The following is a 20,885-nucleotide window of genomic DNA, read 5'->3' as shown; positions in this document are numbered from 1 at the left end:
CCACATGAACGTGGCCTCTCAGCTAGATCGCATAGGTGTAACCTAAGTGTTCCAAAAAGCTTTATCCATGGACAGGCTCCCCTTTCTTTCAGAATCTTTCTGTTAATAAAGCAGCTAATAGTTCCCTGTCTCTCAGTGATAGGCAAGTGTTTGATTGTACCACACTTGGAAAGTTCAAAAGCGCTGCAGAGTGCGTGCTAAATATAATTAGTATTTTCCAGCTAAATGTGTTACTTTTTTTTTATTTATTAATGATGTTAATCAGTATTAACCTGCTGTCCACTAGGGTATTATTATAACATCAGAACGCACAACCCACTGCCTCCATCAGTACTTAAAATGTGATTATGTTGAGGCTAAGAAAATTAGATAGTGCAGTAGATAGACCTCATGGTTTTTGCTTCCAAAACAAAGAGGTATCAATAGGCCTGTTCATTATTTTGGGTTATAATTTGCTACTGATGCTTAAGAAAAAATACATATTTGAATTTCAGCCCCATTAACTCATGTGCGTGCACACAAGCTTGTGTGCATTTGTATGATAATAACATTTGTAATACTGTCAAATAATATTACATATTTAAAAAAACACAAACATTGTCTCAGAGGAATTATTAACTTCAGAATACAGCACATCTTTTTGGCTTCCAGTCCTGTTTTTCCCCTGGTAATTATGTTGAATAATATATGATTTTTTATTGCAAACTCTGCAGTAGGGATTACAAGATACACCGCACATCTAAGTTAACGTGGCTGTCAGAACCTTAACTATTATATTCCCTTTTGAGTTTTACTTCTTATTTTTAATTGAGCAACATTTAATGTTGCATTAAAATTGATTTGTGCAGGTCTTAATCTTTCTCTCGTAAGTATTCAGATGTAATGAATCAATTTTTTATTATTTTATTGTTACATAAAGTGTCCATGGATAGGTCAATTGACCAATGCCCTCTTGATTAAAAGAAATAGAGATCACATCACAGTATGAACTTCTGTGTATCTGGATTCATGAAGTTCAATATTGATTAATCTTTCAGCTATATTCCATTATATATATGTACAGTTTTATATATATTTATATATACATATACACATAAATGAGTATGTATATCATAGCATGTACATGCTCATGTGAATGCAATCATGTATGTAAATAAATTCATGAGTCCGAATACTGATCAACAGGCAGTCTTTCTCTCTGGTTATTAACAATCCATTTAAGCCAGTTATCACTATTGCATATTGGTTTTATAAGCTTAAAGAAGGCTATGTTTAAAGGAAAAAGTATTCAGACAGTGGTGTAATCACAAATTATGTTCAAAGCTTGTTAGATCAAAACTTGATCTGATGTTTCCTCTCTGCCATTTCTTTCTTCTCTCTCCTGTGGACAGATCATACAGGAAAAGATGCTCAGAGGGCTGGAGCCCTCTCTTCTATGAAGAGAGGCTGAGAGAGCTGGGCTTGTTCAGCCTGGAGAAGAGAAGGTTTAGGGGAGACCTTAGAGCAGCTTCCAGTACCAAGGGGGCCTACAAAGAATTTGGAGAGGGACTTTTTACAAGGACATGTAATGACAGGACAAGGACAACTGACTAAAGGATAGATTTCAATTAGATATTAGGGAGAAATTCTTTACTGTGGGGGTAGTGAGGCACTGGAGCAGGTTGACCAGAGAAGCTGTGAATGCCCCATCCCTGGAAGTGTTCAAGGCCGGATTGGATGGGGGTTTAAGCAACCTGGTCTAATGGAAGGTGTCTAATGAAAGGGGATTGGAACTAGATGATCTTAAGGTCCTTTCCAGCCCTAACTATTCTATGATTCTGTGATTCTATGAAAAAGAGCAAAAAACTGTAGAAAAAAAAAACACCTTTGAAGCTATTACTACTTTTATGCTTTCAAGTGCTTGAATTTCACAACTAAACTCAGTCTCTCTAAGCAGAAGTTTTTGTAATGATGTTTCTAAGATTCAAAAGATGAAGAATAAAAAATAAAACCTTCTGCTTTACTTAGGGGCAGCATTTCCCCTCATTATTCATTATCACAAGGTTTAGGCTCTGTGTTTCCGTCATTGCAGCATGGAGTAATTTTAGCACAGACCAGAGCCTGTTGGTGTCCCAGGGGAGAGCAGAAGCAGCAGGGCTGGACTCTGCCTGGCTGGGCTCAGCTCCCATCGCCCTCTCTTTGCTGCTGCCCCAGCACCAGCCAAGCTGCATCACAACAGGGCTGTTGGCTGTTGTCGAGGCTTTTTGTGTGATGGGAATGTAGTCAACATGGAATCTTCATGATGTGTTTTAAACAAGACTGGGAATGCTCACAGCAGGACTGCAGTTTACACCCATGGCTAGTCCTCAGTGGGAGGATAGCTTGTCAGGGTCAAGGGGTTGCTTGACTGGACTATACCAACTCTAGTTCTCAAGAAGTTAGAAATTCACATGTGTGACTTGCTTTGGGGGATAGATATACTCAGGGTCATTGTGGTCTGGTGATGCCATCTGAAACCTGAGAGTGTTTTAAAACGTTATTCACAATGTGCAGTTTTATGTTGATTTGGTGAGTGCCTTGGTAGTTTCTGAATCCTAGTCCAGGTTGTGAAATATATGTGTATATTGGCCATATGTCAGCATATATGCATATATATGCATGCATGTATATGTATCAGGAGCTGCTTGCTGTCAGATTTGTCACAGATCTTTAGGCACAGGTGGGATTCAAACTAAGCAAGAATCTGCTCAGACTGTTTGAAGCAACTATGTTAACAGGACCTATTTGTGTCAGGTCTCAGCCTTTGCGCATACAACGTGGAAAAACAGTGAGTTTAAACTCCCCTGAGTTTATCTAAAATATGGAAATTTTGTCATAATTATGGGGAGATACATCTTGGTCGACTGTTTTGACTCAGCCAATAAACAGTAACTAAATAGTCTGCTTGGAGAGGTTTGGAATAAAACTCTTGGGAGTTTGTTTTGGAAACACTGACACATGTACTTCCTAAAGCACTATATGCTCCCTGGAACAGGGGTGCTCCTGACTGAAGACTGGCATTCTTCTTGGTTACATCGCAGTTGAAGAACAACCGTTTCAGTCTGCACGTAAGGGGTTTCTGACACCATAATCACATTCCCATGTACTGTCCTGTGGATCAGACATCCCAGAGTTCTTGGGAACTGGCATCCCTCATGAAGTTTGGTCTGCACTGATGGGGAAATTCCAGGCATACAACATCTGGGAATCTTTTCCATGTCCCCAGAAGCACAGCATTTTCAAGAGATTACTCTAGGTCATATCACCTGGCCTGATCCTGCCTTGGGCCACCCTGCATGCCCAGCCATCTGGAAGCCAAGGCTTGTCTGTGGTTCTGTATGGGAGTCTTGAAGGTTTTGGAGATCTTACCATCTATAATGCAATGCAATCATTTCTGATATTTGATACCTAACAACTTCAGCGTCAGTGCCCTCATTAACACCATGGATAGATTTGGCCAAGTACCGGAGAGTTCAGTGCTCATTATATAACATGACAATTCTGATGACCTGAAAGGAGGGCTTGTGGCATGTGATAGTACTCTAAGAAACTACAAAATCATTACTTGTGCATACAGGTTCCCCTGTCATCAATGTGTCTGTATCATTCACATGTGAAATAACACATTAAGATGTTATTAGTGGATATGACAATCTGTCTTACTTTCCTCTGGGGACTAGACAATGGTTTATGGATATATTAACCCTTTTGATTTTGGCGTCTGTTATAACATGATGGATGTGTGGCATACAAAGATGTTTTTTGCTTGCTGAGATGTTTTGAATATAAAGAGAAATAAACCCACATAGAATGTGTCCACTCTGAGAGTTCATCTCCAGCCTGGCCATGTTCTTTGTTTTCGGGGCAATGGTGGGTTTGGGGATTAATAATTGTAGAGATGCTAAAGCTTCTGGCAGGTAAGGGAGCAGATGGGAATGCACTAATTCTGAGACTGTGGTCAGGCAACAACATATCTTGTAGACTAACTGTACCTGCGATGGCATAGAAATTACTTGACAGATACATTTTTTGGTGAAGGTGCTGAATCCCAATGCTCCTCCTATTGCCAAAAGCTAATATACTATTTTTAAAGAACAAAATTAGGTCAAAGTTCTGTTGATTTTATGTCATGCAGAGACCTGCCAAACTCCTGGATATATTTTTTTCCCTCCATTCTACTCCATGCTACTTTTGTCTATATTGTTGACATGTTTTAGGGGTGGACATGGCAGTCCTGGCATAATGGTTGGCCTTGATGATCTTAAAGGTCTTTTCCAACCGAGTTGGTTCTATGATTTCAGGCTTCTTGTTATATGAGTTCCCTATGAACTAAATTTCTCTGTTCACTGGAATATTGTGTAACAAGAAGAAAGTAAGGAACTGGTAACTGAAAGTCTGCACATTAAGCTATGTTGCTTGCCTTCCAGGTGGATTTTGATGGTAAGGCTGACTCCTTGTTCTTCAGTGATGGGCAGCGAAGAATTGACTTTGTTTTGGTGTATGAAGATGAAAGTAGAAAAATGACTCATAAGAGGAGTGATCGTAAAAAGCAAAAGGTAAGTTATTTTCTGTATAAATCTAATTTGTTGCGTATGAGAGCAGGAAGGACAATGCCCTCACCCAGAATAGTGATTGCATTGCCATGTCTTCGGAGTGCTCTTGGGAGCTGGGAGACTGAAGCCCATCAAACTGAGCTGGGAAAAGGAGTGAGCTCAAGCCAGTAGGTTGCTGGGTAAACAGGCAGTATGTTGCACACTTGTCAGACTGTGCTATGTGACCTCAGAGCATCCTCCTCAGTGAACCCTTAGGAGATGTGAGCAGCAAAATGCTGGTATCAGGTTCCTAGTTAGAATTGGACACAAGGTAATCAGTCTGGGGCAGCTTTCCGTACCCACAGTGATTGAAGTAGGCCTTTAATCAACTTCAGTATTAAAATCACGGTATTCAGGGAACCCAAAGAAGGAGGCAACTGATCAGATGCTCCAAATCAGTTATGAACATAGCTGCTGACGTTCTACCCAATAAAGTACCTAAGTAGTTTATGGGAAATAATTGTACGCCATTTTGCTACCAGAATTTCTTCCTGTATCACTCCTTCCCTTGAAACTTCAACAGCTTGCCCTTCCTGGGAACCTTGCAAAAGATTTCTGACTCATGCCAGTGCATACTGTGCTCAAGACCACATTGGTTGGAGCTTTGGGTAGCATGGTTTAGTGTGTGGTGTCCCTGCCCATGGTAGGGGGGTTGGAACTAGATGATCTTAAGGTCCTTTCCAACCCTAACCATTCTATGATTTTATGATTCTACTTGGTGCTTCTTAGCAACCATGACCAACAATCATAGGTTATTTTTAATTACTCCAGTGGACTATATTCATTATGTTACAAGGGCCACAAAACCAAGCTTATCCATGCCACTGAGATGTTTTAATTTTGAACTGCCTGAGAAATATCCATCCACAGGATTGTAGTCCCCTTGGCATCTGCACTCTCCCACCCACATGCTTCCTTCTCTGATACAGGAATTCTAAATGTGCAACAGCAGCCTCTGGTAGAGGCAGTGAGGACAATGAAAGCATCACATATACAAATAGTCATTTGCAGTTCAGAAAGAGAAAAACAGGAGTAAAAAGGCCTTTAGCTAAGTTGGTTGATATTCATTACACAGTGTTGTCATTGGCAATAACAGGGCAGCCATAAGGAATGTTGTTAGGAGGGTTTAAAAGAGTCCTGCAGTGAGTGGATGTTGCATTATCCCTGATCACAAGATCAGCAATAAAAAATAATTGAAAGACATAATTAGAAACAAAAAGCTGCCCCTTTGGAAACAATTGGTTTTAGCAATTAGCATTTGACATTTATGTTTGCAATATTTGGCCATTGCCCAAATGTACTTAAAAATATAACGAGTGACTTTTCCAAGCAGTGATGGAAATTAAATGTGAACCATAGAGTAGTATTTTTAGTGCAGCATTAATGTTAGGGCATTACCAGAATGAAATCACGAGTAATAAGACCTGGAGATTGTGGGTAATGCACTAGATGCTTGCAAAAAAAAAACCAAACCTTGCTTCCATAGGTCTCAATCCTACAAAGATCTGCAGCCACACTGACTCTGTGGCATGCTGAGGAAGCAGTCTACTTACATGCAAAAATGTGAGAATGCAAGTATATGTGAGAATGAGAGTATATGTGAGAATGAGAGTGTACTAGACTAATGATGGGATACAGTGAAGACTGAGTGGCTGGGGAGCAGCTCTGTGAAAGAGGCCCTCATGGTCTTGGTGGACGTCAAGGAGCAAAGTGGCCAACAAAAGCTGTATAGACAGAAGCACAGCCAGGAGATTGAGACACGTGACTGGGGTGATATGGACTCCAAATGTGCTTTAGTCATCCCAAAGACAGAAAAGTCCTTCATCTCACTTGAGATTACTTGCTGTGCAAGTGGAGGAAGCTATCTGTGCTGCAGATCTTCACTTCCTAAGCAAATGCTGTACAGGCACTGGCAGCACTGATATTTTTCTTCCTGTATGTCCTCCTGAGTGGGATGCAGGACATTGCTTTAGGACCTACCTCACACCCACAGTAGGAGTGAAAGGACAGAAACTGAGAAGTACCAAAGAAACATGTATGAATAGAATATTTGAAAAGAAGAAAGAAAATACATATACCTTATGTCTGAGATGGAAAGGAAGAGGACATTTTTGGTACAGTTTTGCATCCTTGGAATTCCATGGAAAGGAATAATTTGGCCTAGCACAGTTCCCAGAGTGGTGTGGGGATATTGTTGCCCAAGATACATACAGATTTTAGCAGTCTTAGCATAAAACCAATTTGATAGCTTATCTTTGCTGGTGTTTATTTGGTTGTATTTTTTTCTGGGACAAATGACTTCTACCCTTGTGACCAAATACAACCAAAATGAGCAGTATTCCCATTTACTATCAGCTTTAAATCCTGCATACATCACTGTCTGTCTGTGATCAATGATGAACTGAAAATGCCAAATTTTATAAGCACTATCTTGTATAATTCAAGGTGCTTTAAGCCTAAATCGGTTCTTCATTCATGCTACTCTTTCTTTGACACCCCTGGCATTTTTATAGAGCTATTATCCGGAGCATTACGGTTCACAGAATTTGGAATCTCCAGGTTATTAGTAATAGCAGATCCAGATCTGGTCTCATAGGGTGAAATCCTCACCTCAATGAGGTCAGCAGCAATGTCTCCACTGGCCATGTGCAACGTTGCAGGTCTGTGAAATGTAGGGATCAGCAATGTAGTCACTGGCACGAATTCTTTCTGACGCACAGTGCACCCCACCTGGTTGCATGACATGGAATTTGGGGCAGAACTTGAATTGTTAGTGGGCAACTACAGATCTATGTTTCTGATGTGAAAAGTTCTGTGTGCTGGACTGAGTGGTTTTGTGTGATACCAAGAGTGAAGGAGTTCCCAGATGCTTACTGAATTCAGTCAGAATGATTTGAAATTTCTATGATTTGAAAATCAGACCTCAACCAAGTTATCCAATGTAACTGGATTCAGAGAAACAGGGCACAGATCCATCTATTCTTCTGCAGCAAGAGAAGAATCGGGTCCTGGGACCATCATTACATTTGATTTGAATGGCTTTCTTTTTCAAAAGAATTGCATAAGTGTAACTGAGAAAATGACCCAGCATTAATTTATAGTAATTAGCAGTATCCTTGGGAAAATGTCTAATACAGAAGGAATTAACTGAAAACATGGGGCTGATTTGGATAGAAGAATCAAAAATACGGAATTACAGATGCAGTGGTGCTGTGCTTCCCTCTTTTTCATGTTTCCAAAATCTGTTTTAAAGGAGGCAAAATCAGATTAAAGAAATGGCACCCTCATGGAAGTTTCTAACATAATATACAGATCCAAATGTTCACAGATACAGTTCACATGTACAACTTAATTCAAACTCCAAACCTTTGTAAGTTGGTTTGCAATTAATTTTGCAAGCAATAGCAAAAATCGAACTGTCAGAAGCATATTCCAGAAACTGCAATGCAATCAATTAGAATTCCTACTCAAAGTATGGGTTTTGAACCTACAATTTATGTACCCTATTTGTCAGAGTAGATTACCATCAGAACAGGAATTAAATATAACCAGTCTTCCCAGGAATGCTCCAAAATGACAGTTTTATCTGTTGGGGTCTGCAAGGAGCTCATTGTTGAAAGTTAAAGGGTCAGTGCCAGAAAGATGAATTCAAAGTAAATCGATGCAGAATGTCATTCTAGTCCATCTGCTTCCCCCCAACAGAAACGAACAGAAAGACCGTCAGTAAATTAAGTAGGAATGTAGGCAAAACCTTCATTTCCAGGATTGAAATAATTTGTGCTTCACAAAATTAGATTTTAATTTTTGTTTCAAATTAAATGAAAACTATAATTCACAAAAAATATTACACACTTTTAAGTACTGTTTTGCAGAGAGCCTCAGCAGGGTTAGAGGAGTTTGTCTTCCTAAGCAAACAATGAACAGTTCCTGCTTCCAGACTTGTTTCGTTTAGATAACCAACAGCAAAAAAAAACTTGGATAACTTTTCAAAAGCTAATTGTACTTTTCCCAGTGTTTAGCATGTGTCATACCTGTGGTGAGAGAACGATACTTGCATTTACAAAGAAGAAGGGTACCTCAGTGCCATTTTACGTGGTGATTTTAGGCAGTAGAGGATGGCAGGCTTTACATGCCTGTGGTATGCTCAGTCAACCTACCGAGGAAGTCTGATAACAATCAAGAAAAGGACCTTTAGCACTGGGTGGAGGGCAATCACACCTACCCTGATGTCTACTGGATGGACTGGTTTTGAAGCAGGAACTCACTGAAATAAAATCTCTGTTCCTGAGGCAACCCCAAATCTGAATTTTACTTCTTTCACAATTGGATAAAAGGGAGAATGACAGAAGTCAAATGGAAGGAGGGAGTTACTCTGAAGTTACTGCATACATCCATAGGACCAGAAATGGTCTTTCCAAACAGGGTGACTAGAAGCCACTGTTGAGAGCAGGGCTACACTACAGTATTGCCAGTGCTGTGTGGTCATGAATCAGGTTTCAGAAAATCACGAGGCTGCTTAAAATCAGAGGGTATCTCAGAAAATATGTATTTTGAGTTCTTTGGGTTTACTTTTTTTTTGTTGGCCTTTATAGCATATTTTGCTTCACATTTTTATTATCTTCAAACTTAAGAAGCTTACAGAAGCAGAGCTTCTCAAGCAATTAATTTCCTAATGTTGACAACTGGGAGTTTCAGGAGAGCTTTCAAAGACCACCAAAGAAACCATGAGACTAGGTAGCTAATGTTGATATAGCAATCCTCTCCACTCCCTTTACTTGATAGCCATGAGATTGGCTTCAGGCCCCGTGCTCTTTCTCTTCTTGACTGTGTTTTATGTGTTGCCTGTCAGGTAATGCAGAGGTGGATATTCAAGCACTCCTTCCTTGTTAGGAGTTTTCTTCTGAAGTCACACAGATATTGTTGTAGGGAACTTTTCTGTTGCACAAAAGAAACTAAAGATATGAGTGGGCATCGTCCTGTCACTTCTGTCAATCACAGCAAGTGCTCCCTACCATTTAAGCAACACAGAGAAAAGAACTGCTAGTGGTCTGCTACCAGTTTCCAGATTCAGAGTCTTGTTAGTCTCCTCAGGGTTGGAAGACATGAGACACTGAAAGAACTATGGTGTAAAAGCAGCTCGCAAGAGCTAGCCCTCCTACATGCCTGTAATACTTGGAATTTACTTACTTACTTGCTTTCACTTCTTTAAGATTGTATGTTCTTATGCATCCTGTAGTGTCTTTGTCGACTGGCTAGCCATTCAGTCATCAAAATCTGTCAGGTTGAGCTTTACCATCATCACATTATCATTACAGCTTAGCCTTGCTGGTTGCTGAGCAAAATGCCAGATACTGAAATAAAGCTGGGACAGTCTCTACCTTCCAGCCTAATAAGCTATCATATCTTTATGCTGTATTCCCCAGTCAATGCAAAACCACTATAGACTCCTCTGGGTAAAAGACTAGCTCCTCCATAGATCATCATACACATAATTCAATCATTTATATAAAATAGCAAAGCCCCTAATTAGCAAAGCCTCCCAGGGGCTTTGTTCCCCAGTACTTGCATTAATGCATTATTAGAAACCTTAATATTGTCAACATTCCTCTAAGATTTTGAGGGAAAATTAATTTGGGTAACGCCTTGCCATAATAAATTATTAAAGCAATCTGAATTATAAGATTAAAAAAAAATCAGTATTAGACTTCTGTAAATGAGAATTGCCCTGCTTTGTGCTATCTAAGAAGAAACGAAGCAGTTACTTAGCCTTTTCTATTTTCTGAAACAAAGGAGAGCTTAGGTTGAATTATTTTCATTATTCGGTATTATTCACCTTACAAAAAAATCATGTGAATATGGAAGAAGCAAAGAGGTAGGATGAAAAGGCAGAAGAGTTAATAGTGGTGTAGACAAACAATTCCTGTCTTGTGCACTACATATATTAACGATCTGGTAAGGGGATTGAGTTACGACATAACCAAAATTGCAGAGAAAATCAGTACATAGTTTATTCAGAAGCTAAGACAACTGTGAACCTTTATCTTTGAAGGAAAATGGAGAGCACTATTACCTATGAAATTTGAAAAATGAAAGGAAATACGTTACAGCAAGGAAAAAACTCATTAACATTTGGGATTCTAAGTTAGTGCTGTTAGTACAAGGAAGAGACTTAGATGTCACAGTAAACAGCTATATTGTGTCCTCTTCAAGCTCAGCTACCATCAGAATTCTAGTCAGTAGAAAGTATGAGGTATATATAAGTGTGCATATTACACATATATATATACACAATGTTATATACACAATGGAAAAATACGAAAAGCATGCTACTGTCGCCAATAGCAAGTGGATTAATGGGACATGGAGAGAGGCCTCCATGAAGACCCCAATCAAAGTTTGGGATTGTGGTTTTATCTTGGCAAAATAGAGGAATAAGGAGAAATGTAGAAAGTATTGATGAAAGAAGAAAACAGATTGGAAGATTTGTCTCTTCCTGTCCCTAACTCAAGAAGAAGGTGATATTCACTGGAGCAAAAAGGCAGAAAGCCTGGAACAGATTTGACAAGTACCTTTGAACAAAATATGAAATTGGTCCCTCATGAACATTGCCACGTGCAGGTGCTGCAGTTGAGAACTAAGAAAGTTTAGAAGGGGTAGGCTGTTTAGATTATTGTTCAGGTTTGTGACTTTTAATTCCAAGACTTGCTAGAGTTTTTTGGAAAATGTTTTTTTTCTGCATGGGGACTTGCAGCAGTCTTTAAACATTAAAGAACTGGATGAAACTTATGTGGGGATACATGACCTGTGCCGGGAGAACTCCTGAGGATTTCTGCCCTTTTTGCTTAAGCATTACCCACCTAGACTGAGTGGGTCTTGGGTCTAGTCCTAAAGATCATTTGCCATGTATCTACCAAAGTTCCTAAGACTTTATGTAAAGGGTCATTCATTGACTTAGGTCCTCCACAGGCCTGCATCTTAAGCACAGATCTTAAGGCAGTTAGTCTGACTATAGAGAACCAGGTGACAGAAAACATTGGATCATTCTCCTTTTAAGTTCCTTTAGTGGTAGGTGCAGAATCCATTAAGCACAGGGCATATAAACAACAAAAATATTGGTCGGTGGAATGACAGCAATCTGTGAGTAAGAAAGTAGTATCACCCAGTCACTCTAAGAACCTCGCTGCATGCCTAACTTACCCTGCTACCCTAGTTCACACATAAAACCATCAGTTCACAGTGTATTAATGTCATCTCCTTCTGGCAACTGCTCACAGAGGCCCCTTTCCCAGCCCAAGCCACCTGCAGGTGCTCCCCCCTAACCCATGCTGGTACTTTGACATGCAGCCAGTAGGCCAGGGAGAGCTGGCCACCCTTGACTTTCATAAACATCTCATTGTGGAAGTATCCAGTTGATGCAGATGGCTTTCAAATTTGATTAGTCCATATGAAGTTTCAAAATATCTTGTAAATACTTTATGGTGTTGTGTATTTTGAGGGGAGAGGGGCTGTTTGTCTGTGTGGTTTTGGGGGGAGGCCATGTGTGTGGAGAAGCAAAAAGATTGCCAAGACATTTCAGATATTTTTGTAACTCACTACCTGCCAAGTTCTGGTAACTGTGAAGTGAAATTAAAGTGATCCATGAAGGAAAACTTGTCATATCCTTCAGGAGACATCAAATGCTTGTAGAATAACACCACTGACTCTTCAAGTGCTATAGCTCTCGACTACTTACTTCGGGGATGCTTATTCATAGGTTAAAATGTAGAAGGCTACTACAATTTGAACCGCTGTGTGAACTCATGATTATTGTGAAAGAAGAATAAAGTTACAGGTTGCTGGGTCAAAAGTGGTATGAAAGCTCTTGAGATGAAGACTTTCTAAAGGACAAATTAATGCAGGGAGGGAGGCTGCCATCAAAAGTTTGATTAGAGACTAAAGATGAAGGAGATCACAAGTTTCAGGGGTAATTGCTCTTCAAAATTCAAAATTTGGGACACATTTTTACCTCTGTAATGTACCAGAAACTAAGAGGGTGAATACTCTGTAGCTGCATTTGAGGACAACGTTGCATATGGGCAATGTTGCATACCAGACAAAACCCCCGATCAAGATCAGTAGGTAAGACTGTACCTATCAGCCAGTAGCTGTCAAGTGGGCTCTATAGAGGTAATGACCCAATGATTTTTTTGGGAGGCAATTCCATTCTTCTGTGCATACGTATTTGTGAAACTTGGAACAGATGTTTTATGGTGTTCAATACCTTTTAACAGAGGAAGAGACAAGTATATGAATCAAACCTGATAAACAACGGCTTGCAACTTGAAGCAACGAGATCGGTGAGTGCTCTTCCCTGTGTGAACGGCCGTATCTGAGAGCAAAGCTGCCCCTGTGGGAATAAGGAAACTGGATATATGAATTTACTGCAACATTTCTCTCCTCAGGAGAAAAAAGCCCATCTTTTTCCATCAATAGTGCCTCTGTTTTCTGATGTGCAATTTTTAAACTTTGTGTCTGTTCTTTCCTCTGCAAAATGATGCAGATGGTAAGCTGGGAGATTACATGGAATTGTGTTTGTTGGATGGGAGGTTGTGTTTGTTCAGCACTTGGAAGCACTGGCTGTACTCTGAGGTTCTCCCCCTATTATGGCCATGTAGGACATGTGGGAAGCCAGTGGGTGTGCAGGGCAGAATGCCCCTGCCAGAAGAGCAATGCAGGGCTCCTACACGTGACCCTGCTCTTTGCAAGGCCTGGCACCATGCAAGTGATTGAGACTATCATGCTTTGTGTATTTTTGGGCTGCGATGTTGCCTGCAGGCAGTTCAAGAGTGCTGTGATAATTCACAGCAGCTGCTGGAGCTGCTGTCTCTTGCAGGAAGGGTTAGAGGCCCTCAAAGCCCCTTTCCTTCCTGCCCTGCAGGGTTGCAGTGCTCCATATGGGTCTCCCCGTCCCAGGCAATCATTTCCAGTCTAAATTTGTTGTTGTTTGGCAGTCTACAGCGAGCTCCAGAAAAGGTCATTTTGCCCCCTTCTCCTAAATTAGACTCAGAATCTATGGCGTCATGGTATTTATTTGGTTTCTGCAGTGCAGACTCGTGCTGCACATCTAAGGATGTAGTCTTGCTCTTCGCATTCATAAGTTAACCGCTTACTGGAAGTCTGACGTGGCCTTCTTGCTATACTTACATGTCACTATATTTACATGTTGCAGTTTTCAGTAGTTCTGCCATGGTCATGACTGAAAAACTTTTGAAACTGGAAGTTTCCCCAGGCTAGATCAGATATCTGAGTGATGTTCCAGAGCCAGTGAGCTATGTAATGTAATTTCAAGTGGCTGAGACTCAGTAATGCAGGGCATCAATAGAAGTTCTGCAGGTGATGTGCAGACGGGAGGTGAGTGGCTGTTAATGTCCCCACTGCATACTGGTGCTGGTTAGCGCATGCAACTGGGATCAAAGTGCCCCATGCAGTCTTTCTCAGCAGTCTTAGCTGATTTCCCTTTCCCTCTCCCCATTCTCACTATGAAGCTGAGAACTGGGGTTGCCCAGGAGCATCCATGTGTGCTTAGACTGCTTCCATCAAGTCACATCACATTGGGGTTGCACTTAAACTGCTGGGGAAACACTGACAGCTCCAAACCCACAGCGGCCATGCCAGGCTATATGGATGCTACTCTTAAATTGCTTTGTAAAATACTTTGCAGATATGTAAAAAGTGCATTAAAAGAACATTTAGCTGTCTTTCTTAGTATACCTTTATATGCTTTTATATGCCCGAGTGTTTCCACCTCGTGTCAGTGCTTTTACAGAAGTCAGTGGTATATTTCCTAAGACAGAAAATGAATGCAACTTTAAGTTGGTCTTCTATGAGATGTAAAGAGAAATTCTGGATAGTTTAAAAAGTGTTCTGAAAAGTCCTTTGCTTTCATTTTGTTGAACATGTATTTTTAATATTCTTTCATTCCAGGTTTTGGATGAAAAACTTATTTTTGTGAAAGTGCATGCACCTTGGGAAGTGCTGTGCACATATGCTGAGGTTCTGCACATCAAATTGCCCCTGCAACCCAATGACCTGAAAACCCGAGACTCAGCTTTCAACTGGTTTAGCAGACTCTTCAGAGTGGATGAAAATATCATCAAACCTGAGCAAGAGTTTTTCACTGCCCCTTTTCAAAAGGAGCTTTTGTCCAGCTTTTATGTCCAAGACAAAGACACATTTTTCAATCCTGCAACTAGAAGCCGAATTGTAAGTCCATGGAGTGTTTTTAGAATTTGATCTTAAAAAGAAAAGATGCGTTTAATCAAATCAGTGCAATTACCTTCATGAAAGCATCCTGAAAAATTATAAATATTTGGGATGCAGTAGTCCTGTATCATTTATGAGTCAGCCTGGGCAATCCAGAATTAAAATATACCTTACATTTATTCCATTTCTGTTCCACCTGAATTTAAAGGAGAAATTTGAATGGTTTATGTTCCCCATGCAGTTAATTTTGTTAGCACTGCTTACCCTTTCCTAACCTGATTATATGTTGAGACAGGTATAGCTGTGATCACTTTCAAGTTGCAAGAGACACCAAAACATTTATCAATTTCAGGTTCATTTTATCCTGTCCCGTGTGGAATATGCAACCAAAAACAATGTGAAAAAGTTTGGCATTAACAAATTACTGGACACTGGAATCTACAAAGCAGCATTTCCCCTTCATGATGTAAGTCCAGTGCTTGAAACTAAAATGTATTTTGAAATGGAGATCTGAACTATATCTGTGGGGTTTATATCGAAAAACAGAAGCACTATTGATTGCTTTACTCCTTGACTGGTCATTATATCCACATAGTTGAGTAAGACAGAGTTTGGCTGAAGAGATTTTCTTTCAGAGCACTGTTGGTTAAAAATGTAGCTCCATAACTGAAAAAAAAACCAATATATTTCATTTAAGAGTTGTTAAACTTGTATTCCCTGGGAGATGTAGTTCAGTAAAGTGCCTGGCCTAAGTGGTAATTCCCATGGCGCACAGTCTCATCAGTTCTAAATCAATTTTAACATTGTCCCCTTTTTTAGTACTCAGTTTTTCAGTATTAAAGTTCCTATCAAATATCAACATTGTTAATAAAGATGTAGACTACAAATCTCATCTTAGGATGTGTGACAGTCTCACACAGCAATAAACACTCCCGCAGTGCCCATACGTTGCGACATACGTGCAGGAAGACACAGGCCTCTACTGGCTCTGTCCCGGTAGTCCAGTACCTCACAGGTGATGTCAGAGTCATGCAGAGAGAATCTTAACAGGGATGGATTTCACCTGGCAGTATTAAGAAATCCAGCTTTTGTAACTACACTTCTGACACTTTAAAAAGTGTCACATCTCATTTCAAGAAGAAAATTATACTGAAAATTTTTGTGTATACAAAGGCTACCAATAGAACAGAAAAAGAAAACAAAGGGAAAAAGAAATCAGATTTCAGAGTATTTACCTAAAGAAAAATCCCATCTTAAGCTGTGCATGGGATACAGCAAGCAAAGACTGAGGGCTGGCTTTCTGCATTGTATCTATTATACACCCACACCCCACACACTTCCTCCTGAGTTCTGTGACCGAGGTGTGTTCTGCTGTGAAGACACCAAGAACATGAGAGGTCAGGAATGGTAGCTGCTTCAGCTCTTTGGACTTGGCTTAAAATATTCAGGAGGCCTACAAGGATTTCAAGGAAATCTTTAAGGCAGAATCAAGACAAATCATGTTTCTTGTAAATAACCCGAAGCTTTACAGGATAGAATTAATACCATTCATGACTATCCATTTTAAGGTTTCCTTTTAGAGATTAAAAACCTGCCTTGCAGGCTACTTCTATCATGGCATGGGGAATTTGGACTCAGTATGACTAGTAATTATTGACTGTCTTTTTATACAATTACAATTATATATCATGGCTCCTCTGAAAATCAAGATTAGATGATAGATTTCTGTCACTTGTCTTGTTGCATCAGAGATACAGAATGGAAAAGTCCCTCAAATAAAACAGGCTTTATTGAAATAGATTTTCAAATAACCTAGTAAAACCCACAAGTATTATCTCCATGTGAACTCTCTTTTGAAATTAAAACAGAAACTAGAAGCCCTGGATTTATCCCTCAGACTTTCCAGCCTTCATTCCAGTACAGTATTATTTTGAAGCAAAGGATGTTAGCATGCTAAAGCTACTTAAAATCCATTTTAATTTAGTCCTGTTCTCTAATTAGAATGGATCCTTTTCTGTTTTCTATTCCTAAGTGCCAAGACGCTGACATGTGCTTCGATTTAATTTAATAGTGAGTCTCTGTTATTTTCACCTCACATACGTAAAGTGTTTGCTTTAGCTTTTGGCGCCTTTCTGACCTTCTATCCTGAAAGCTGGTGCTTTTCCAGAGCTGCCTTCCTGCTCCTTTTCCTGGCTTGCAGCAGATTAGACTAAAAGGCTATTCAAAGCTCTGGCTTCATGGCCAGAGCCATAGGGTCTGCTGAGATGACAGCTGATCTGTGCTGGTTAGATTAATGGTATCTTCTTCTCATGCTTTTTCTGTTTTGCAGTCTAGTTTTAGGCACCTGTCAACCGATCCCAACTGCCCAAGTGAACGATACCTTCTCTACAGAGAATGGGCTCATCCCAAAAACATTTTCAAACTGCAGCCCCTGGATTTCATCAGGTTGGTGTGATTGAGGCTGGAGTAATGAACTAGGAATTTACTTAGCAGGTCTGGTTTTGGGGATGTCAAAGAGACACAGCTCAGTTCTGAGGGCAGATCCATGCACCTATATCAATTTATGCACAGGAGCATACTTTGAACTTGGTTTCATGATAAGCCACTTCCTGAAAAAACAGCCAGTTAAAATTTTTCTTTGCAAGGTATGCTTTTTCTCTCCTTTTCCATTTTTCCCCCCTTCCTATCCTCTTACAAAGGCATTAAAGTGGTGATAGAAATACCCAGCTGCAATACTGCAATCCCAAAGTTCAAACCGGAGGAATATGACAATATGAGTTGGTACAAAATGTATGAAATGAAGAGCCATTTGAAACAGAAATGTGAATTTACTTGCATTTCAGGAAAAAAACCCCAAACCTTTCCCCTCCACAGGAAATACTACGGCGAGAAAATTGGAATCTACTTTGCTTGGCTGGGCTTTTATACTAACATGCTGATCATGGCTGCGATTGTAGGAGTTGGCTGTTTTCTGTATGGATGCCTGACAAAGGACAACTGCACATGGAGGTACCTGATCAGGCCTTTTTTAATATCCCATGAAATTTTGATCAGTCACCTATAGAGGGGGACTGTGCAGGGTTTGCAAGACACTGCGCAATAAGAGGCAAAATGAAAGGGCCTGAAAACAGCAGTTCTGGATTTGAAAGTAAAGACACAAAATATAAGAAGAGTAATGGATGTCCATGGACCATTAGAGAGGTAGACATCTGTGAGTTTGTTATTTCCTCATTTTATTGATATTTTGCACTAGGTTCACCACACCTAGTGTAGAAACACAAAGAAAGGAGTGGCAATCAGAAGCCATAATGTCATTTTCACTGTGGTCGTTCTGGAAGAAGGTATCCAAAGACCCCCAAAATTTCTTTCCTCTATTTTGAGGGAAGAATAGAGAATGAGCAAGCACAAGGGGCCTTATCTGCCTAGGATATATTAGGATATGATGCATAGCCCTCATCAGAATATGACAAATTCAACCTTGAGGTCATCACTGTGCTAAATCATCTACAGACCGTCACACTGTATACACTCTTCTGGAATGGTGTTTATCTTTAGAAAACATGTTGAAGGGCTGTTCCAGAGCTCCACTCCTCTGGCTAATGGAGTATAAACCCATTTAGCCTTATGCTAGTATTATCATTTAGTTAAATAGTTCATGGTGTTTACTGATGTATTTACAGAAAGTAATTACACCACCTTTCAGCCTCCACCATACTAGGTTAGCACGTACTGGTTAGATGGCAACTCTTTTGCCATCTCTTAAGAGACAAATCTGCCATTCTTTGTATTGCCCTAGCAGCCCCCTCTGCGCGTTTTCCAATCTGATCCTTTGTAGAAGACCACAAGGACTAGGTAGCTATTTTGGTTCTGCAGCTGTTCCTTGCTCTGGTAGGCAGTGTTCCTTTCCTTCTCCCCTCAGACCTGCTATGGTAGCTCTTGTGAGCGTGCAAGTGTGAGTTTCCTGTTGAAATGTGAGATCTTTGAGGAGTGGTTTTAGTTTTGATGGGAGCAGTTTTGAGAATTACTACCATGTACGAGGGATGGAAACCATTTTCCTCTTATGTCATCCATTTTTGAGATGAGGATTAAGAATGGAAATGGGGATATATTGCCAGGCTGGGGTGGGGAATTCCTGAGAGCAGATGACTGGTAAATTATTTCTCAATTCCCTGAGATTATTGTGCTGTCTGTGTGTGCAAAAAAAAAAGGACTAAAGAATTTAGTGTTGGTAAGTGACTGACTAGTTTTGTTTTTAGCCAAGAAGTATGTGATCCCAACATAGGAGGTAAAATCATCATGTGCCCTCAGTGTGATAAAGTATGTACCTACTGGAACCTCACCATCACTTGTGAATCATCCAAGGTAACTACATTTACAGCTTATAGACACACTATTGAACTTTAGTTGCACTTTCTCTAGTACTGCATATAAAAAGAAGCTGTTACTCCACTAATGATGTCCTGCAGAATTGCTAGAAATAGTCAAGTAATTGTTCCTTTTGATAGGACGACTGAACTTGGGAAAGTAAAAACAACATCGATTTCTCCAATTTGATCTAAGATGAAACAAATTGTTGGTTTGTTTTTTTTTTAATTTCACAAATATTTGATACAGGACTACAGTGGATTTTTAATTGAAACACTTTGTTTCATTTGGAGATACTTCCTCATTTGGGGGATGGGAAATTCAATTCCTAAAGTCTTGATTCAGTAGCTAAGGAAATTTTTTAAGCATGTTTTGACATTTCTAAATTCTGCCCCTTCCCTCCCCAAAGATGTTGTCTGGATCCATACCTTGAATTTGACCTGTGTTACCAAGGAGGAGATGGGAACAAGGAGGTGTTGTTGTGGGCCATGATAGAAGTTCTGATACAGCCATGTCCTGTTAGCCATGGAGGAGGCTAACCTCACTAGAGGAACCTCACCTTCTTTCTCCATTACCTCATCTCACTAGGCTAATGTTAGCCTTTTGTTATTCCTTTCCATAGGTTCAGTCACTCTCAAAACTGCAATTTTTCTGCTATTTGCCAAAAATATTTTGTCCAGCTTTAATGTGTTGCTTCAATGCATTTAAAGGGTAAAAGAAATAAGAATACAGGGAAAAGGCTATGATGGAAAGAAAAGGCAAATTGAGACCACAGAGGTATCTCATCACAATGTGTTTTCACTAACTGGCTTGATTTGTTGTCATCCTGCTCATGAAAACCAGATGTGTCCATTGCCTTTTTGTGGGTGTATTAAAAAAACATAACTCTATACTGAGCTCCCGGACTAGAAACACTGTTTTTCCTCTTCCTATGCAACAGATGGGAGGAAGACTGACAGCACACCATTTTACTATCCTCTTGCTGCACATTTGGCTTATACTTTTAATTCTGGGCTTTGCATTTAATTTCCTTAATTTACTGTGGAATAGTGTACATTGACAGAAGCTGAGGAAACACAATCAATAAAGGCTGTTTATTAAGCTACATACAAGCTAAAAATCGACATATTCAGTAGGCAGCTTCTGTCCTGGGTTAGTGTAGAAGAAAAAAAAAAAAAGGTTAATTATATTTTAAGCCTTTTTTCTTTTCCATTTTTCCAGAAACTCTGTATATTTGATAGCTTTGGAACACTGGTGTTTGCAGTATTTATGGGAATATGGGGTAAGTCGATTTCAACAACTGTGGTTTGTCATCTAATTTTGGCCGAGCCTCCAGCATCAGCCAGATAAACATAGATAAATTTGAAACAACTTTATGTTCTAGCACTCAGGAATTCAGCAGTAGGTAGTTCTATGTAGCAGAAGATATCCACATTCACAGGAACTCCCTTTTAGCATCATAAGAAAACAAAGAACTGTAGAACTTAAAGTTGGTCTTTCAGTGTCTGTTTTGTTTCGTTTGACTTGGAGGAAAGTCCAGGAGAAATCGTTAGAGCTGCCTCATGTTCATGCAGCAGGAGCCACCACATGCTTAAGTATATCTGGCAGAGGAGCTGTTATTTTTCTGAAGAGCTTTGGAGCTGCCTGTGCCTATTAACAGCTGTGAGG

At 39.9% G+C, this 20,885-nt stretch overlaps 1 protein-coding gene across 2 annotated transcripts in view; it reads left to right on the top strand.

Annotated features, from left to right (window-relative positions):
* ANO6 (anoctamin 6) overlaps window positions 1-20,885 on the top strand; it is a 77,929-nt gene that overhangs the window by 34,331 nt on the left and 22,713 nt on the right. For both annotated transcript variants that reach the window (XR_008974393.1, XM_057425432.1), the window contains exons 3-10: window positions 4,446-4,574; window positions 12,881-12,946; window positions 14,574-14,852; window positions 15,205-15,318; window positions 17,182-17,297; window positions 17,727-17,861; window positions 19,109-19,214; window positions 20,439-20,499. Coding sequence is in view for 1 of the 2 variants with exons in the window: in XM_057425432.1 (XP_057281415.1) it covers window positions 4,446-4,574; window positions 12,881-12,946; window positions 14,574-14,852; window positions 15,205-15,318; window positions 17,182-17,297; window positions 17,727-17,861; window positions 19,109-19,214; window positions 20,439-20,499 (1,006 nt within the window). In the remaining variant the exon portion in view is untranslated. The remainder of the gene's footprint in view (window positions 1-4,445; window positions 4,575-12,880; window positions 12,947-14,573; window positions 14,853-15,204; window positions 15,319-17,181; window positions 17,298-17,726; window positions 17,862-19,108; window positions 19,215-20,438; window positions 20,500-20,885) is intronic.

Source organism: Pezoporus wallicus, unplaced genomic scaffold (genome assembly GCF_028554395.1).
Source record: "Pezoporus wallicus isolate ANWC-B61680 ecotype Strahan unplaced genomic scaffold, APGP_CSIRO_Pwel_v1 contig_4722, whole genome shotgun sequence".
NCBI classification, from domain to species: Eukaryota; Metazoa; Chordata; class Aves; order Psittaciformes; family Psittacidae; genus Pezoporus; species Pezoporus wallicus.
This window is presented reverse-complemented; position numbering and strand designations above follow the sequence as displayed.